The sequence below is a fragment of the Poromitra crassiceps genome (genome assembly GCF_964638095.1).
Source record: "Poromitra crassiceps genome assembly, chromosome: 19".
Lineage (NCBI taxonomy): Eukaryota > Metazoa > Chordata > Actinopteri > Beryciformes > Melamphaidae > Poromitra > Poromitra crassiceps.
The window spans coordinates 2375344-2394161 of record NC_139646.1 but is presented as its reverse complement, the minus strand read 5'-3'; the positions used below and the strand labels follow the sequence as shown (position 1 = coordinate 2394161).

Below are 18818 nucleotides of genomic sequence, written 5' to 3'. Positions count from 1 at the left end.
ACTCCATGCTCTTTTAAAGTGAAAATGTATCTTTTTATTGGTACCATACATTAATTATCAAGGGCAAAAACTAACCAAATCAAAAAATATATATCAAACAATGATTTTTCTACAGGGTTTGCCGAAGGTACAGGTCACCATTCAAACTCAATCATAACTGTTGCTGGAAATAACGGTGTTGAAATGGAAATGTACAGAACAATAACAGAGCTTTAGCTGTATTTACAGAAAGAGACTCAGCATTGCTACCAAATATATGCCAATTGAACTTGATGTAAAGCTGGTTTTAGAAGATTTTTTAGATGACTGAGGGTAACCACTGTGGATTATGAAAGAGACCACACAAATGAAGACAATTTGGCCCAAAAACAAATAAAACCCTGTGATTTCAGCCAGTGATTAAAGATGAAAGTCACTGGTCAGCTAACAAATTCAGTGAGCAAATTCACTTGACATCAAGTTGAAAATGGCAGTACACAGAATCATGATGGATGTTAAGGTGAAAAATCATTCCCTGTATAGATGAAATAGAAGAGTGTGAATATCTGAAGATTCCAAAAATAAATAAACAAAACTGAAACATACCAAAAGTCACCTCTGGATGGTGCCGTTGTACCCCTGACCCCTGACCCCCTGGGGTCTTGTCATTAAATTTACACAAGTTTTAGAAAAGAGGGAGAGCGGGAAGAGCGGGTAGGGAGAAAGAAGGGGGAGGTTCATGAGTGTTTTTTTCTCCTTTTTTCTTTTTCTTTACATTAGATCGGGATGGCTTTAGGTAAATCTAAGTAAGAATACATTTTATTACAGTCAGACAGAACTTTGCTACTACCTTAAATATACAAGCACAAATACACAAAAATTCAAATCTCCAAAAAGGAACAAAAAGACAAAAATAAAAACATCCACACTAAATTATTTCTCTTTTATTAACATAAAAGATAAAAACAATATATTTTAGAGGGGGGGGGGGGGATAAAAGTCCTGTGTTGCTCCTTGGTCTGTAGCTTTTCAATATTGGTAGAAAATAAAAAAGTAACAATTGAAATGAAGGAGTTTAATACAAATTAAAAAAACATTCTAGGGAAATAGATACTGTATAAAACTCTTAAAATGTGTAACTGTGTGTATGTGCATGTGTTTTAAATGCTCTCTGTTCAAAGGGATGCATCTGCTGTCGTCTAACCAGAGGAGGTTTGGGCACTAGGGGATTCAGAATCCTTCAATCATTGTGTATGTATGCGTGCGTGCGTGCGTGCGTGCGTGTGTGTGTGTGTGTGTGTGTGTAAGACATATCCCTAGTGCCACAGTACATCTCTGCTACCAGTGTGTGAATTTCAATGGTTTAAAAGGCTGGCTCTCAATTCTGGTCCACCTGCTTTGGCAAAGCCCCAATTCATGTTCCCATTGACTGTCACCCCCCCCCCCCCCCACCCCCACCCACACACACACACACACACACACACACACACACTCTCTCGGACACTCGGACACACACATATTCTCTCTTAAAAGCCAGCACATAAAGTATGACTAAACACATGAACAGAGCAGACCAGCATTGAGAGCCATGTTAAGAGTAAGGTGGGCTAGTCATCCCTAAGCAACTTGCCACCGTCCCCTCCGCTTCACCCCACCTCTTCCTACATGCATACCAATATGGACGACTCCACACAGTTCTCCACTCAAAAGTCTCTGCTCCTTCCTTTTTCACATAATATCCGGTCGTTGTCAATGACGAAGAGTTGGGACACAGAGCCTAAAGTATCGGGAAGTCGCCGAAACGACAAAACTTTTGACACTTCCTCCGGGCTCGATTACAATGTCTGAGAAGGACGCATCGAGCCTCTGGCACTCTGAGCTCCATCGGGGCTACCTGTGTCACGGAGTTGTTGGGACTATTCTGGGCTCTAAAGTGATGTCTGGGTAGGTGGCGGGCGGGGGAGTGGGTTGCTGTTGCTCTCCTGGCTGTTGTTGAGGGGTGGTGGGGGCGGAGGAGTGACAGAGAGAGAGAGGGCTTGGTGTCGAGGGGCTCTGGGCTCTACTGCGATGCCTGTGAGGTGGGGTTGTCGCTCTTGCTCTCCTGGCTGGACGGGGCCTTGTTGTTCCAGGGGGAGTTCGCCCCCAGTGCCGGAGAGTTGTTGAAGCTGTCCTCGTCATCGATGCCGTTGGCCGCGTCGAACTGCGTGTTCTCCAGCCGCGTGATCAGACGCTCGTCTTCATCGCCAAACTCCCCTCCCATCAGCGTGGGCTCTCCCACCACCATCACATCCTGCGGAGAGGAAAACCCTCGTTAGCGGCAGAGAGACAATCAAAGTTGTTGTTCGTGAATAATCGATCTACGAATGTTTTGTGTGTCGTCGTGTATTATTCACATCGATCAAGTCTGCAGAGTTAAAGAAACAGCCACATCAGTATATAATGTGATTAGTCTCCAGTGGCCTCATTGCGGGGGGAAAGTGTCATATTTAAAATGGCCACAAGAGGAAAAACACATAGCTTACAGAGGAGCATGTAGAGATGGATGTATTAATTAAACTCTGATGTAGGTCTAAATAAAGTTTCCACACTGGGGAAAACAAACATGCTCAAGTTGCTGTCTGGATGTTTGCATGTTCAACACAATATGCACACTAGATCTAATAAAAGGTATTGGCTTAGGTCTCTCTGTTTCATAAGTCACTTTCAAATTTATAGTTGCATAACAGACTTGGGTCCAGCAGCAAACATTGATCACTTGTTGATAAAGACAAATCTTGTGGTGGCGTAATTCTTTGCTCTCCAAATAAAGACATTGTATAGTACTTGACTCACAGTTGTGCCTGGAGGACCATACTTTCTTGACACAATATTTGTTTTCTCAAGTGCAATGGCAAAGTAGAGTGAGTAGATTGCACTGAGGTACTCACTGGAACCTGGCTGGACAGAGGGAACCCACTAGCAGGACTCTTCTTCTTGCTGTTGCTGTTGTTATTGGTTCCTCCTCCACTAATGGTGCTGCCACCTGACATCTTACGCTTCCGCCGCTTGTTAGGGGCCTGTCTTGCTGGCTCAGCTAAAGAGGAGCGAAAGAGAGAGAGTTAGAACATGCATTAACACTGTGTGTGTGTGTGTGTGTGTGTGTGTGTGTGCGCGCGCGCGCGGTGTGTGTGTGTGTGTGTGTGTGTGTGCGTAATACCTGGTGGTGCCACCATCCTCTGCCATTTCTGGAAGAGGCAGGTCTTGAGGCAGTCTCTGGGGCTGAGGCTGTACGTCTTGTGTCTGGACATCAGCTCCTGCATGGGCTCCAGAATCACACACAGCTGGAAGTGGGAAGACAGACAGACAGACAGCAGGGTGGAGAGTACAAAACGTTTAGTCAGCAATGTTTATTCCATGATCAAATAATAAATACAGCAGAAAGTGTGCAGCCTTTAAGGAGCCTGTCTGTGTGAACCTTTCCCCCCACTGTTTGCCTCTTTACATTTACCTTTCTGAGATCATTTAAGTCTGTTTATATCAGCAGTACTTAGCTCACAGCCACTACCGAGTCCCCAAACCCCTCAAGTCTGCACATTATATTTTCTTTGGTATTGCATCAATGCAAATACATTTCAGTGCCATTGCTGCAAAGCATGGTTGTTCACACACTATGTTTAGATGGGCAGCAATAATCTAAATAAACCAATATTAATGTTCCTTTTTACATGCTACACAGCAAAGTCCCATTAATAGGACAAAGGAGAATCACTGCAGTACACGGCCACTTCAAGCCTTTAGTGAAGGTGCAAATAGACCAAAGCGCCCAAAAAAATTAAATTGAAAAACTCAACAGCAACGTCTCTTTTCAGAAATCATGACCTGGTTCAGTTACTCAAGATAATCCACAGACCTTGTTGTGAGCAGTTTCATGTGGGAACAACTATTAAAAAAAAAAAAAAAGAAAACTCTCGTAATGGGACAAGCCCCGTCTTTTATTGTCACACGAACACCACAACACATGCATGCGGCCACAACACACTCATGCTGACGGTGGCCGGTGAAAAGTGTCCTCTGCATTTAACCCATCCAGGTGAGGGGAAAAATATGTATTTTATATTTTAGGGTGAGCTGTCCCTTGTATACATGTCTAAAATGCCCTTCAATAATCCAACTAGAATCGGAACGCTCCTTATGTCTTAATTCAATTATGCTATGACCTTATTCGGGTTACGGTGATCAGTTAACGCTGTGTACATGCCAGTTTCTCAAATCAGAGTCTTGTCTCAATCAGATTAATATCGGCTTATAGCTGTCCATGTAAAAGTTGACACTTTTATGAATGATAAATGTTGCATGGGGAGGGCAGGGTTACCAGGAGTTGAGGGGAGGGCAGGGTTACCAGGACTTGGGGGCAAATCGGTATCAGCCTGCATACATTTCACATGTCGAATAACAAAAAGTGAATCTTGCAGTTAGGGACATTTTTGCCCATGATGGAATCCTAATTCTCTAATTTCCACCCGAATGTTCTTCACAATAATAACCTTATTGTGAATATGATGTATCACGTCTACAGATTAAAATAAGTCTGCGGAGAGTATTTTAGTTTGGAGGCACTGGGGGACAAAAGGCAAGTCCATTTTGAATAAAACCTTGGACAAACTTATGAATGGAGTGAGATCAACAGACAACGAAGGCATCAACACACTAGTATCCTTTTGAAGCATAATGCTGAATGTGTGCGTTACTTACTCGGAGGTAGTTTAGGGTGGAGTTGGACAGGCCACATCTTGTGATGTTCTTGGACAGCTGGTCCAGCATCTGCGGGTCCTGTGCCTGGACATCATCAACAACAACAACACAACGGTCACAGAGCTGACGGACGCACGCACTCACATCAACAAAGCCATGTGCCTCCGTGTCGCCTCCCACTCACATGCATGGCCAGTATGCTGCGCGGGATGAGCTCACGGTGTTGTCTGATGCTGAAGTGCCACGTCTTTATCCTCATCATGTCGTCAAACATGAACTCCAGGTACAAGCGCCCCTCCACACACACCTGTGGCAGGTCAGAGGTCAGAGGTCAGAGGTCAGCACATCAATTCACTCAAAGCGACGCAGAGACAGTTGGACTTTCTGTGACACAAACGAGTACGAGTTACAGATTTAAGGCAAAAGTTGCAGGTTTGAAGTTGTGGGAATCAAAGCACCGAAGAGAAAGTGCTGAGCGTGCGGGTAGCGCAGCGGTAGTTCCCCTGCCTACCAACAGGAGGGTCGCAGGCTCAAGGCCCCCCCGTTACCTCCGGCTTGGTCCGGCATCTATACAGGCACAATTGGCCGTGTCTGCGGGTGGGAAGCCGGATTAAAGGGCGTGTCCTGGTTGCTACGTCCTCGCTCGTCAGCTGAAAAGAAGTGGCTGGTGACACGTGTGTCGGAGGAAGCATGTGCTAGTCTACAGCTCTCCCCAGACTGGCAGAAGAGGTGGAGCAATGACCGGGACAGCAGGGGGAATTGATTGGCCAAGTACAATTAAGGAGAAAAATGGTCCAACTCTGCTCAGTTAATAGCAGGCACCAGCTGATCCAATTTAAAGTTGCTCACCGTCTTCATTACTCAAAAGTATAAATTACACAAGATCTTCCCTTCTGTCTCTCCACTGTGTGACAGGTGTCAGGTGTCAGAGGGCACTCTGTCTCATGCCTTTTGGTTCTGCCCTTCACTAACGGCATTCTGGGCCAAAATATTTGATTGGTACTCTAAGGCCTACAAAATAACCCTTCAGCCGGAGGCAGAACTCGCCATCTTTGGCTGCTCGGAGTCCTCTCTGAACTTCCCTACAGCTGTGCAACAGTCTCTGACGCTGGGGACAACTGTTGCTAAAAGACTGATTTTAAAGGAATGGAAGTCCTCCTCTTCACCTTCTTTTCAGGTGTGGCTGATGGACATGATCTCTGTTATACAGATGGAGAGGCTGAGGTTCCTGAGAGCCAACTCGCTCAGAAGGTCCTCAAATATCTGGGACCCCTTCTTGGCTTACTTTGACGAAGTCAAGAATGACTAGTGACTGAGGTTACGGGTGATAGACTGCTTGCCTGGATGGTTTTCCATGGACCCCTTTCATAGGACTCAATGCATATTGTATAAGCACATGGGCACATATAGTGCTGGTAGCACCATGTTACAATACTAATTGTCAAAGATGTGTTTTTTTTGTTTGTTTTTTCCTGTGTCTGAGCTTGTTTGTCTTGTTTGTTTATTGTTCTGCAAAAATTTGAAAATAAAATATATATATATATTTTTTTAAATGGGAAAAATGGTCATGCCACTACATACGCAATTACAGGGTATATGCAGCAATCCTGAAGTTAAATTCAATACTTTTCAAGACTTTTTTCAAGACCCTTCCAATCACTTTCAAGACCCCATCGCCACTTTGAGCTGTAACCGGTTACATAAAGCAGACATGTGACAAAACGCTATTCTACTTGATTTGAAGATTCTGCAGGCAAGATGGCTGCCTATATTGCCTTGTACCCTGGCAGAATTTCTAGGCCATAAACAAACTAATAACTTGGCCAATAAGTATGTAACATACAAAACAAAACAAACAGTAATGTTTTCATTTGATGTAGAATGCAGAGGACATATAAGTGGTTCTTTAAACTCGCATTCTAGGAATATTGTATTTACCGCACTGCTCCTAAAGTTAACGTAACCGGCGCGTGCCTCAGACAGCCTGGTTGTCCTGGAACCCACACCCTTTGATTGCGGCAGAACACACTGGATTTGGGGGCGGAACACGCCAGGATTGGCCAACGCCAACTCCAGTGCCCAGAACTGTCAAATCAAATCATCTACAGAGACGCTATGGCCCGCCTCCCAATCCCCTTTTCTTTTTTTGTTGTATGACAGGCAGTATTTTCAGTGTATCATAAGAGTACATTATAAATATAGCCACACTATAAACAACTAACCAACGCTGGTGGTCCGTATGGAAAGAGTGTTATTCGAAATGGTTAATATCAATTTGGTCATTCAGTGGCATTTTACTGCTATGTAAAGTAACCAACGTTAGCCGCTAGCATTAGCCACAGTAGCCGATTACCCATAATGCCTTGCGTTATCCCAGCACCCAGGAACGGCTTGCGCTTCATAAAATAAAGCTGCTGATAATATACAATTACCACGCGCAAATACCACCGTGACCAAATAGGCCATTCCAGAGCCGTGTATAGAAGAGTCGTGACATCTTCATTCACTCCAATGGACCAGTTTTTTACTCTCAAGAGTTCATTAACTCATTGAGTGCCAATGACGACAATCGTCGTCAATTCGATTACTAACGTAGAGTGCCAATGACGACGATTGTCGTCAATTGCGTTTTTTGACGGTGGGACGTGGATCAATGCCTAATACATCTCCTGTAAAATTTTGGGGCATGTTGAATGTGTATAACCTATTTTACCGACCCATTAGGTGGCGACAGTGCTCTCCAGATTAGAGAAAGTTGAGTAAAAACAGCAGAAAAAGCCGTGATGAAACCATTCTCATGAGAATGGTTTGGCTTTTCGCTGTCGCGCTGGGAGCCGGCGCACAACGGTGGGGGGCTCCGAAAATAGACTCTGGGTGCAGCACACTTTCAAACGCGCAGCAGAAAGCCCAGAATCGGACGCAGCTTCATCCCAGCTCACAACCGAAACCCCAGAAACGAGCGAGCCCGATCCAGACTCCCCCGACGAGCGGCTGCCATCCAAACGTGGATCCGCAAGCAGCAGAGACTCGCCTGACAAGCAGCAGAGGGAGCAGAGCCACCAGAGACAGACCCACGGAGGAGGAGTTTGCAGTAGAGGGGGGTGGGGGTGCTGTTATATTGAAGGAAATTACTGTTCAGATGTTTCAGGTCAGAAAATATTAGTTTCAGAGTCAGTGATTTGCTTGAAATGCTTAATTTCACAAAAGGCTCAATATCTCAGCTTCTAGATGGAAACGCCTGTTTTTGCTGTTTTTGACCTATCTTCTCCGGCTGATAACTAAAGAACGGAAAATGATATCAATAAACTTTTTTTTGCTGCTGATACAATAGAGTCTCATCGTTCTTTGTGCGTGTTCGGTGTTTACATAGTAATATCACACAATATTCTGTGGGCCTCGAGAAATCACTGAAAACGCTCTGAAACTCTGGCACTGGGAGCGTCCGTTCAAAAGTGGCTGGCACTCAATGAGTTAAGCAGCACTGTCGAGTTGCAGCAAAATGGACAGTTTGTGTTGTACTTTTAACGTTTTTTTTAATCAAATTGTACATTATCAGCTTTATTTTAGCATTCAAAAGTAGCGCGAGACCCCTTCCTGGCTGTTCATTGGCTAATGAGTCACACATTTTGGTCCTCCGCTGACGCCACTCTCTCTAAATTGCTCTGGGCCATTCATTTGAGCACCCCCAAAAAAGCAGGTTTGAACCCATAGAGGGCACTTATGCTGCTGAAAATGATAGTTTGTAAAATTGTAACAGATTGGTCTCAAATGTGGAGATTTTGACGAGAATCCTTCACACACCACACCAAAAGCCATATATTGGTTAAAAGCTGAGAAAAAAGTGTTTTGGGGTTTAGTTCTGCTTTAAGTGTTAAAGTGGTTGGCATCTTCACAGTAGTTGCTGCAGGGCAAGGCGTTAAGACATTCTCTTTCCCCACCCAGCATTGGCCTTTCAGTCACACTTGTTTTTGATGGCATGACAAGAAGTAGGCTCAGTCCAAAACTCATTTTGGGGAGTTGAGAAAGTTGCACAAGTGGCCCACTAGGCCCAGTATTACGACCAGTACACCTTTCATTTGCAAGTGATCTGTATTTGATGCTGTTTGCGTTAACAAAGAGACAATTTCTAGGCCCAGCGCTCCCAGATCTTTTCACTGGTGACATTTCAAAACTCTCCCATGACCCTTTTCAAATGTCCTCCTGTAGGGAGGTCTAGAATGTATCTCTGTAATGGATTTGTGTGACATTTAACAGTATTCAAGAGAAATACTGTTAACTAACAATTACTACTCATGAACTTCACAAATAAAATGGCATTACTTTTCCAAAACATGTCTCCCTTTTTATGTGTACCCCCCTCTACCTCCAGAAGGGGGCTACAGATTATTATTTTTTTGTGTACCCCTACGTAACTGCGAGGACCCCAGGTGGTACACAATACCCAATTTGGGAATAAGTGCTGTAGGCCATGATGAAATAATTACAAAGACACACACACACACACACACACACACACACACACACACACACACACACACACACACACACACACACCTACCTGTGTGAACATGGGCTTGCCATTCTGGGTGACCATGGTACACTGATCACAGTCAAGGGAGACAAAGTTATTGTGGAAGGACTCCTTGGGATGTTTCAGCACATAGTAGAGCTCAGTGGCGCCCCCCTCGAATATACTCCGGAAGTACCTCGGAATCAACGTCCGGCCAATTGCTGCAGCGGAGGAGGGTAGAAAACACAGGAAGAATTGAGAAGAAGACGACATTACCATATTGTGCAGTGTATTGGTGTTTGCAGGACTTGGTATTAAGAGGACAGTATTTCTGCTTACTGTAGCGTTTGGGTCCGTCCTCCAAACAGAAGGTAATGGTCAACATGGCGTCATCCTCAAAGAACTCTGTAGTAAACGCATCCCACCACAGGTTATCACACTCCTACGGCATGGAGAGGTGGGGGAAATCAATCAACCAATCATCAGTTACCAAGTCTACCATGTGGTTTTGTCTGTCTGCGTGTGTGTGTGTGTGTGTGTGTGTGTGTGTGTGTGTGTGTGTGTGTGTGTGTGTGTGTGTGTGTGTGACCTCTGTCCAGTTCTGTAGCCGTTTGTTGAGTTCAAATATTCTGTAGTCTGTCTGGTTGCCATATGGTGTGTGTCTCCTGAACACCACAGAGAGACAGACAGGAGGAGCAGAGCACAAACAGGACAGCGGGTGAGAAGGATATGAGAGTTAACAACCCAAAAAATATCCTGGTATAAATATCCTGTCTGAGCTCAGCAGAGTGCCTCGCATAATGATATGTCTGGTTCACAATCCCAACCTAGCTTAGCCTGATCATCATAGCCTGACATCGGCAGACCAACTCGATCGGCGTTCCGGATGAATGAGTCTGGAATCCCTCAGTTCAATTTCTATTCCCAGGTGGGCGTTGCCAACAGGTGCAGTCCAAATGCCTCAACCAATCAGAACGACGAAACGTGTGACATAGCGCAGGGCAACTGAAATATGTCAAGCACTTTGAGCTGCATTTTATGTTATGAAAGGTGCTATATAAATAGAGTTTATTATCATTAGTGGTGGTTGTAGTTTAGTATTAAACAGGCGACTGATCAGCTGTTTGCCAACCACCATGACATCAGCTGTTATGGTGTGTTACAGCAATCCAGGCATTATCACAAACTAAACCCTGACAGGGTGTTGCAGGACCCCGATGTGAAGCAACCGTTCAATTTGCCAGACTTCTTTCTGTGAATTGATATCACTGGACGACGTGGTCCCCCAGAACTGCGTTCATTCATAGCAACGGTCTGCTAGCAGCGGTTTGATATACAGAAATAACAGACGTAGTAGAATGTTGTGATTGACCAATCAGACGACGAGTATTAAAAGCTGTGAAATAAAGGAGGCTGTGATTGGCCCGGGCGTTTTCGGGCCGGGTGGAAATCTGTTGGAACGGGAGGGCGGCCAGACGCATCTGCCAGAGCAAACAAATCATGAGCTGGCAGATTGGTCAGGTTCCCAGGCTACTGAGGCTACTGAGGCTAGCCTCATCCTAGATTAAATGCTAAATCTCTATTGAAAGTGAGATAAGAACCCAATTTACCACAGCCTTATCTGTACTTGTGGTATTGTGTTTCTTTCCCCCACACCAGTTACAGATAATGAAAGGTAATGTGGTCTTACCCTATTCCTGGCTCCAGGTATGTGGGAGGGTACATCGGGGTGGGACTGGAGAAACAATAGTCAGAGAGAGAGCAGAGAGAGAGAGCAGAGAGAGAGAGCAGAGAGATTATTCAGAGGTTACCATGCTAATATGCCTCCCTCTAGGAGCTAGTCTGTCTTCCTGGGACACTAGCCAAACATGGCACAAATTGGATGATAGAGAGGGAGACACAGTAAATGACACCTCCACACACACACACACGAGCATCTGACAGGCTCACTGAAAAGCAACATGCAGTGCAGCACTGAATTCCAGAATCTCAGCTGTCAACACACAGGGTATACATTATCCCCCAGACATTTTCCAGCCACAGAAGAAGTTGCATCAAGTTTGTTTTTGTTACGTGGAGATTTCATCCAAGATCATAACATGGTGTGCAAAAATACAGAAGCCTATACAGGACATTTAAAAGACTAGACTCGTAAAAAGTGACGAGTACCTGCAGCTGAATTCCTGGTGAAGTGTTAAAAGCCTGGTCCTAGAGTTAACATAATCAAGTAGTTCTGCCTTATCGATTTTAAAATGCAGACACCGCACTTTTAACTGCTGCTCTAAACCCAGAGTGCAATAACACAACTAAGGGCCTGTGTCCACCTAGCATCTTTTCCTCAGGTCCAGCCTCTTTTTTCAGTTGTTTCCAATGGGGGGAGAGCGTATGCGAGCGCACACGGACGTGTAGAGAAAGTGCGCAGCGCCCAGCGTCTATTTTCGGCGTTTTTGTGCGCCCGACTCCCAGCGCTTCAAGCTGAAAATATTTTAACTTTTCAGAAAGACGCTGGTGTTGGCTGCTCCTTTTCTGGTAACTAATCATATGGAAAAACTATCGCAACAGAGACAGAACGGCTCAATTGTGGGAGCAGATCGGCTAGACACTTAATATTTCTGGTGAGTGTTGTGCTTACTGCTTTTAATAGCGTAGCCTACCTGTGTTATTAGTAGGGATGCACCGATTGCGATTTTGTTGGCCGATTCCGATTTCCGATTTTTGAATAGTCTGACTTGCCGATACCGATTTTTGCAGATTCCGATTTTTTTTCTAATAACAATAATTGGCAGGTTATTTTTTTACTTTTTAACTTTGCTTTAATAGAAAATTAACATTCATGTCACATTTCTTATCATTTGCATGAGGTAGGACGATCTCACTCAAAAACATCTCAAAATAAGTGTTCCAGGTTACTGGACAGAGCTTTTCTTTTTTGTGTAAATACAATGAATATAAAACAATAATTCCAGTATATCCCACAGCTATCATGCATTTACTTTTCCAAAAGAAAAAAGGTGCAACAGAACAGGGGCTTCAGATGGAAAGTAGCCTATGGCTAAATCTGTTACAAAGCATATCTTCCCCTATGGGGTTTAATGTTTTTTTGTATAGGCCTATGTCCCTGCCAAATAAACTAATAAAATAAAATAAATAAACGTCAAAATGTTATCCATGGACAAGGAGTTTATAGCCTATAGCGCTGGAGCCCAGAGACCTTCGAAGCCATGCCCACTCTACAGTTGTGGATTTGGCTGTTCTTGAGTAGCCTAGATGAGGAAATGAGTTTGAGTTGACTCAGTTTGAATATCGTAGTTTACACACAGAGCGCGTTTTTTTAAATCCGCCATTCGAAAAAAAATCATCTCTCACAGAAAACCTTGCACACTGGTGCGATGCGTTTTATTATTATGTTCGTCGTTCTATTCGCAATACGAAACAAAAGTCCTCTCCTGGCTGTACACGTTAGGGTTAGGGTTACAACGTGACTGACAGATAGCAGCAGCAGCAGGCAGCGGTGATGTGGAGGCTGGTCGGGGAAGAGGGGATGGTGAGGTGAAGCGAGCCGCTCAGACTGGAATGTACTGTGGACTCCAACCTACCCGGCCCCTCCGCGGCTCCACACCGACGAAGACATGCTGTGGCATGTGTGTACTGTGTAGTGGCAGCTTTTGTTTTGGCTGCAACTCATCCACATCCACTCGGTCTCGCTGCTTTTGGGTGCGCGCACGTCACTTGAAAATCGGCTCACAGAATCGGCATTTTAGAGTGACCGGCGCAGATCACCGATCGAGGCCGATCACGTGAAAATCGGCCATTTCCGATCAATCGGTGCATCCCTAGTTATTAGCTTGCTAGCTGTCAGCTATCAAGCTGAACTAACGTTACTTGCAGACTGCTTCCTTGTATATTGTGCGCTGGGATCAGCGTTCCCCAGCGCACTCCCAGCGTTTAACGTCGGAAAAAGACGCTAGGTGGACACAGGCCCTAACAGTACCACAACACAACCTGTCTGACACAATAACACAACTAACACAACAACTAACAATAGAGAGCCAAAGTGAATGTCACTTCCTGTCCTCCCTGTTACAGATGGAATGATATGAAAATTTCATATCACGATTATAGTGACCAAAATTATCACGGTTATCAGTATTATCATGGTTTGCAGAAATCATTTCACCAAGTTTTATATTGAAAACTCAGACCCAAAAAGGATTGATACACTCACTGAAATCATTTCTCTCTGGGAGACGGTTGCCAAGTTTGTTTGATGATGGACAGTATTTACCATGGTTTTCAAAGGACTGTAATCATGGTAACACGGTACCATGGTTTTAATGAGAATGAAAATTTGAAACAGTACGGTTATCGTAAGGAATTTGATCACAGTCATCATTAAAACCGGTTATTACCGCCCTACTCTCTGTACAAGCGGCAGAAAAAATAAAACGGTGGTGAACAGAGACAGACGTAACTTTTTTTATCCCGTTTGAATTGTGCCACGGGGTACACGTGTAAAATGTTGTCAATTTAAAAGATAACTATGCATGTCAAGAAAGTCAGTTTGTCCTGAAACTGAAACGTACGCTTTAGTTTTGTGAATCAATCAACTACATCTCCTGTCGCACATTATACATCACACCATCAACAACAATGGACTGGCGGGAGAGACGTCACTTACGCGACTGGTTGTGCGTAGTCTTTCTGATTTATAACTTTTTTATTTTATTTATTTGACAGGCACAATGGACAGTCACAAACGGTCCCAGACTTAGCTAGGAAGCTAAATTTCATCTGCAGTCCCTGGGTCCCTTAGATGATACAAGGACAATAAAAACCCCAATAAAACAGAGTTACAATGTAAATCTGATTCACATGCATGTACATAATCCAATTCAAGTCCAAAAGCATAAAATACAACACATACAAAATAAGATAGTAAAAGATGCACTGTTAGGTATTGGTTGTTAATGATTATATGATTGTTGGGATTTCAGCCATGATCTTGGTTGTTTTTTAAAACTAGTAAAGTTAGGGCTTTGTCTGATGCTACTGGGAGTAGAGTTCCACTTCCAGTACCACAGTTTTACCACAAACTGCGACGTTCTCGTCTTGCAGAGTTATCTTTTACATTAACAAACATGACGTGTGTTACTCCCGTGGCACAATTCAAACGGGATCAAAAAGGTACCGTATCTCTCCGTTCACCACCATTCATATTTTTCACACGCTGGTACAGGGAGAAAAGCAGGAAGTGGCGTTCACTTTGGCTCTCTATCTCTATACCACAACACAACCTGTATGACAAAACAACTAACAATACCACAACACAACCTGTATGACAACACAACTAACAATACCACAACACAACCTGTATGACACAACACAGCTAACAATACCACAACACAACCTGTATGACACAACACAACTAACAATACCACAACACAACCTGTATGACACAACACAACCAGTATGACACAGCAGCAGCAACCACACAGATATACCACAACACAACCTGTATGACAAAACAACTAACAATACCACAACACAACCTGTATGACAACACAACTAACAATACCACAACACAACCTGTATGACACAACACAGCTAACAATACCACAACACAACCTGTATGACACAATAACAACCAACAATACAACAACACAACTAACAATACCACAACACAACTAACAATTTGTATTTTTTGTATTTATTGATTTATTTGAGGGACAGTGCACATTAATTAACATGACTGTAAACATGCCAGTGTTAGCCAAACGGCTAATTTTCAACTGATGTCCCTTGGCCAGAACTTAAGATAGCCATTAAAAGCAAGCAAGCAAGCATTAAAAACAAACACCAACAATAATACACACAAGCAAATAAAAATGTAAGTAAAAATAACATGTAGCAGGCCAAAGCAATTGGCACCATGCAAGTTAAAACATACAGGCAGACAGACCAGCACAGACAGTTAAAGCATGCCAACATTAAGATCAAACCATAAGCATGCTATGATCAAACAAAGACAAACAGGGACATACACAGGGATTTCAAAACAACAACAACAACCACAACAATACCACACCAATACCACAACCTGTATGACACAGCAGGTTAGTTGTTGTGTATGACACACAACTAACAATACCACAACACAACCTGTATGACACAACACAACCTGTATTACACAGCAGCAACCACAGAGATACCACAACACAACCTGTATGACACAATGAGGCCATTTACACCTGGCGCTAACATGCGTTTTCTGTGATCAGATTGCAATCAGATTGTGTTTTATCACTTGAAATGCCAGGTGTAAACACCCCCAAAACGCATTGAAGAAGGATTGCAATCTGATCGGCCAAACCACCTCCGGAGGTGGTCAGGGATGCATTGTGTACACATTGAACACAAGTGTAAATGCAATGTGTCCTCTCATTCTGGATACACCAACTTTATGCGGATTGAGAGGACAACCATTTCTGCAATGTGATTGCAATCAGATTGCAGAAAATGCATGTTAACGCCAGGTGTAAATGGAATCAGGCTGAAGTGATAAAATACAATCTGATTGCAATCTGATGGCAGAAAACACATGTTAACGCCAGGTGTAAATGGCCTCAATGACACAACTAACAATACCACAACACAACCTGTATGACACAATAACAACTAACAACAACACCACAACACAACCTGTATGACACAATAACAACTAACAACAATACCACAACACAACACAACCTGTATGACACAATAACAACTAACAACAACACCACAACACAACCTGTATGACACAATAACAACTAACAACAACACCACAACACAACCTGTATGACACAATAACAACAATACCACAACACAACACAACCTGTATGTCACAGCAGCAGCCACAGAGATATTGGCTGCTCTGCTTCCTGTTGGCTTGATCTGACACGAGAGGCTAACCGCCTGTCCAGAGCTGACTCGGCAAGACAGACACTCAGCCAAAGTCCCTCAGCAGATGCAGATGCAGGGCTACTCACCCCACGTCTCTGTCCAGCATGGTGCCGGGGTGGAAGGGGGGAAAGGCGCTGCCGTTGGGGGGCTCCTTGGGGGAGTACAGCTTGAACGACTTGGAGGAACAGCCTGGAAGAGAGGTGAGGAGAGGACACAGCTTAGAAACAAGGCAAACGAGAGAGAAGATGAAAACATGGTTTGTTTGTATGCTATGCTGCTCGCTGAACTTGTCTGCTTTACAGTGGTTTGCCCGTATGCAGGCTCATTAAATAGACCGTATTTTCCCACTACATTTTGGAGGGAGGGACCCTTCAAAGAATGACCATCATGTGAGGGTGATTGAACGAATGCAGGTGCAGGCCGAGGTAGCCAGTATGGCCCAGTTTCACTTGGCCGCACTAATTCACAGGCCAATCCCAAAACAGGGATTCGAAGTCATGAATAGTGAAAACAACAACAGGGCAGACATAAAACCCACTCAGAAATTATTTTGGGATGAAAAAGGTGACTGTCACCTAAGGGTGAGTCTGGGTGACTAGTTTGCATCACTGCCAAAACATGAAGTTGTTGCGTGAAGGGTGGCGCAAAGCACCCATGTGATGAGGAATGATCTTCGTTTTCAGAATGTCTCCAGAATCCATCACCCTCCAAGTGGTCTCATCTCTCCCTAAATAACAACCACAACAGCCCAATATTACTGACCCCATTCACACAAACCCAGACAAAAAGTGATGAATCTCACACACACAGCTCCGCCTCCTCCTCTACTCTAATTGCCCAGCTCTACTATAAAGGCCATCCAGGCGTGGCGGCCGCGAGGTCATGACCTCTGCCGTCGCCGCGGTGAAGCCCCGCCTCATTAATGTCTCCCCTGTCTTGTCCCTGCATATTAAACATCTCACTGACACTGTGTGTGTGTGTGTGTGTGTGTGTGTGAGAGAGATACAGACTGAAAGTGTGGAATACGTTGGGAGTTAAATTAGCAGAAACTGCTATTCAACCAAGCAGAGGAGAACAGTGATTTGAGAACAGTGCAACAATATGATCTATCCATTTTAATTATGGTATATAGCTAGCTACACTTGAGAAATACCATCTCCTGAGTGAAAATGGCAAATTAACTGCCTCTTTTGACACTGTATTATTTATTTCCCAAAGTTCTTTTGCTGTACTACATAACATGCTGAGAGTCTCTCTCTCACACACACGCACACGGTGAGAAGGACATACCTACATATGTAGTTAGATCTCTTAAAATCTTTCATATTCACAGTCATTAAAAGCAAGCCTCAAATTAGGACATATGTAACAGAGAAGTTTCTGTTCTCTTGTAACTAGCATTGTATAACAGTGGCACTGGCCACAAAATCATGCCAGACGACATCAAGGAAATGTTTCAATAAATAAATGAAGAAAATATTTGCCAGGAAGTCGAGTGCATCTTTGAAACAAGAATCATGTCCATCACATGGCAAAAACAACTTAGCCATGTCCCATCCATTTAAAGCCCTGCCTTCACTCTGTGTAAAAACAACTTAGCCATGTCCCATCCATTTAAAGCCCTGCCTTCACTCTGTGTAAAAACAACTTAGCCATGTCCCATCCATTTAAAGCCCTGCCTTCACTCTGTGTAAAAACAACTTAGCCATGTCCCATCCATTTAAAGCCATGCCTTCACTCTGTGTAAAAACAAGTTGTTTACTGTGTGAGCCCACAGTGATGCCTGCATCACCAGAGGAAAACAAATGGGCTGATAGATAAATAAATAAATAAATAATCGATGCTTATGTGTCCATTAGTTGTTGAGAGGTCCATTAGCTCCTTTCCCCTCCCTGTTAGTGGTTAATGACAGGCCTTCACAATCACATCAGCTAGACTCCACTTCCTCTACTGGGAATCATGCTCTTCCCTACATCTCACAAAATATAAAGTCAATGCACGCACACACAACACACACACACACACACACACACACACACACACACACACACACACTCTCTCTTCCTGGCCTTGAGTGATGATCAACGTTAACCAACTTTCAGAGCAGATTTGACAGTCAAAGCTAACCCTAAAAGTCGACTGTGTGCACAAATCAGACACCAGCTTTCAGTTGTCTACCACAACGAATAGTACATAAACACTTGGAAATTGCCTCGAAATAATAACATTTCATTGTTTGTTCTAGACTCCCAACCACTCCAGATTTCCGTGACCATGGCCGTGATTGCTAAGTCTAGGTGTCTCATATACTAAATGCTCTAAAATTAGCATAGAGTATTGGATGTTGTACACTTTAATACTAACGTTACCCAAGTAGTTTATTATAACATTAATATATAACGTTAAACCACATGTGGTATAGTTAGGTGGCTACATGTCAATTGGAAAGGGAGCTAGCACCTACCTAGCTAATAGCTAACGTTACGTTACAACGCTGAACACACAGGTGATGTGGGGGCGCTACTAGCGTTAGCTGTTTTGATGCCAACCAACAGTAACATATCACCGTGCCACAGCAACAACACACACCAAGCAAGCAGCACCGCAAACAACATTAACTTACACTTCCAATCGCCAAAATGCTGATCGCACACAC

General features: G+C 43.8%; 1 protein-coding gene across 2 annotated transcripts in view; it reads right to left on the bottom strand.

The window, feature by feature from the left end:
- Positions 1 to 17: 17 nt before the first annotated feature.
- The window catches only part of LOC310793666 (LIM domain-binding protein 1), a 24787-nt gene continuing 5986 nt past the window's right edge, over positions 18 to 18818 (bottom strand). For both annotated transcript variants that reach the window (XM_083655517.1, XM_083655518.1), the window contains exons 2-11: positions 16249 to 16351; positions 10911 to 10955; positions 9810 to 9885; positions 9560 to 9662; positions 9269 to 9441; positions 4895 to 5017; positions 4711 to 4794; positions 3176 to 3299; positions 2907 to 3052; positions 18 to 2269 (exon numbers count right to left, since the gene is read on the bottom strand). In XM_083655517.1, coding sequence (XP_083511643.1) covers positions 2039 to 2269; positions 2907 to 3052; positions 3176 to 3299; positions 4711 to 4794; positions 4895 to 5017; positions 9269 to 9441; positions 9560 to 9662; positions 9810 to 9885; positions 10911 to 10955; positions 16249 to 16351 — 1208 coding nt within the window. In that variant the 3' untranslated portion in view covers positions 18 to 2038. The remainder of the gene's footprint in view (positions 2270 to 2906; positions 3053 to 3175; positions 3300 to 4710; positions 4795 to 4894; positions 5018 to 9268; positions 9442 to 9559; positions 9663 to 9809; positions 9886 to 10910; positions 10956 to 16248; positions 16352 to 18818) is intronic.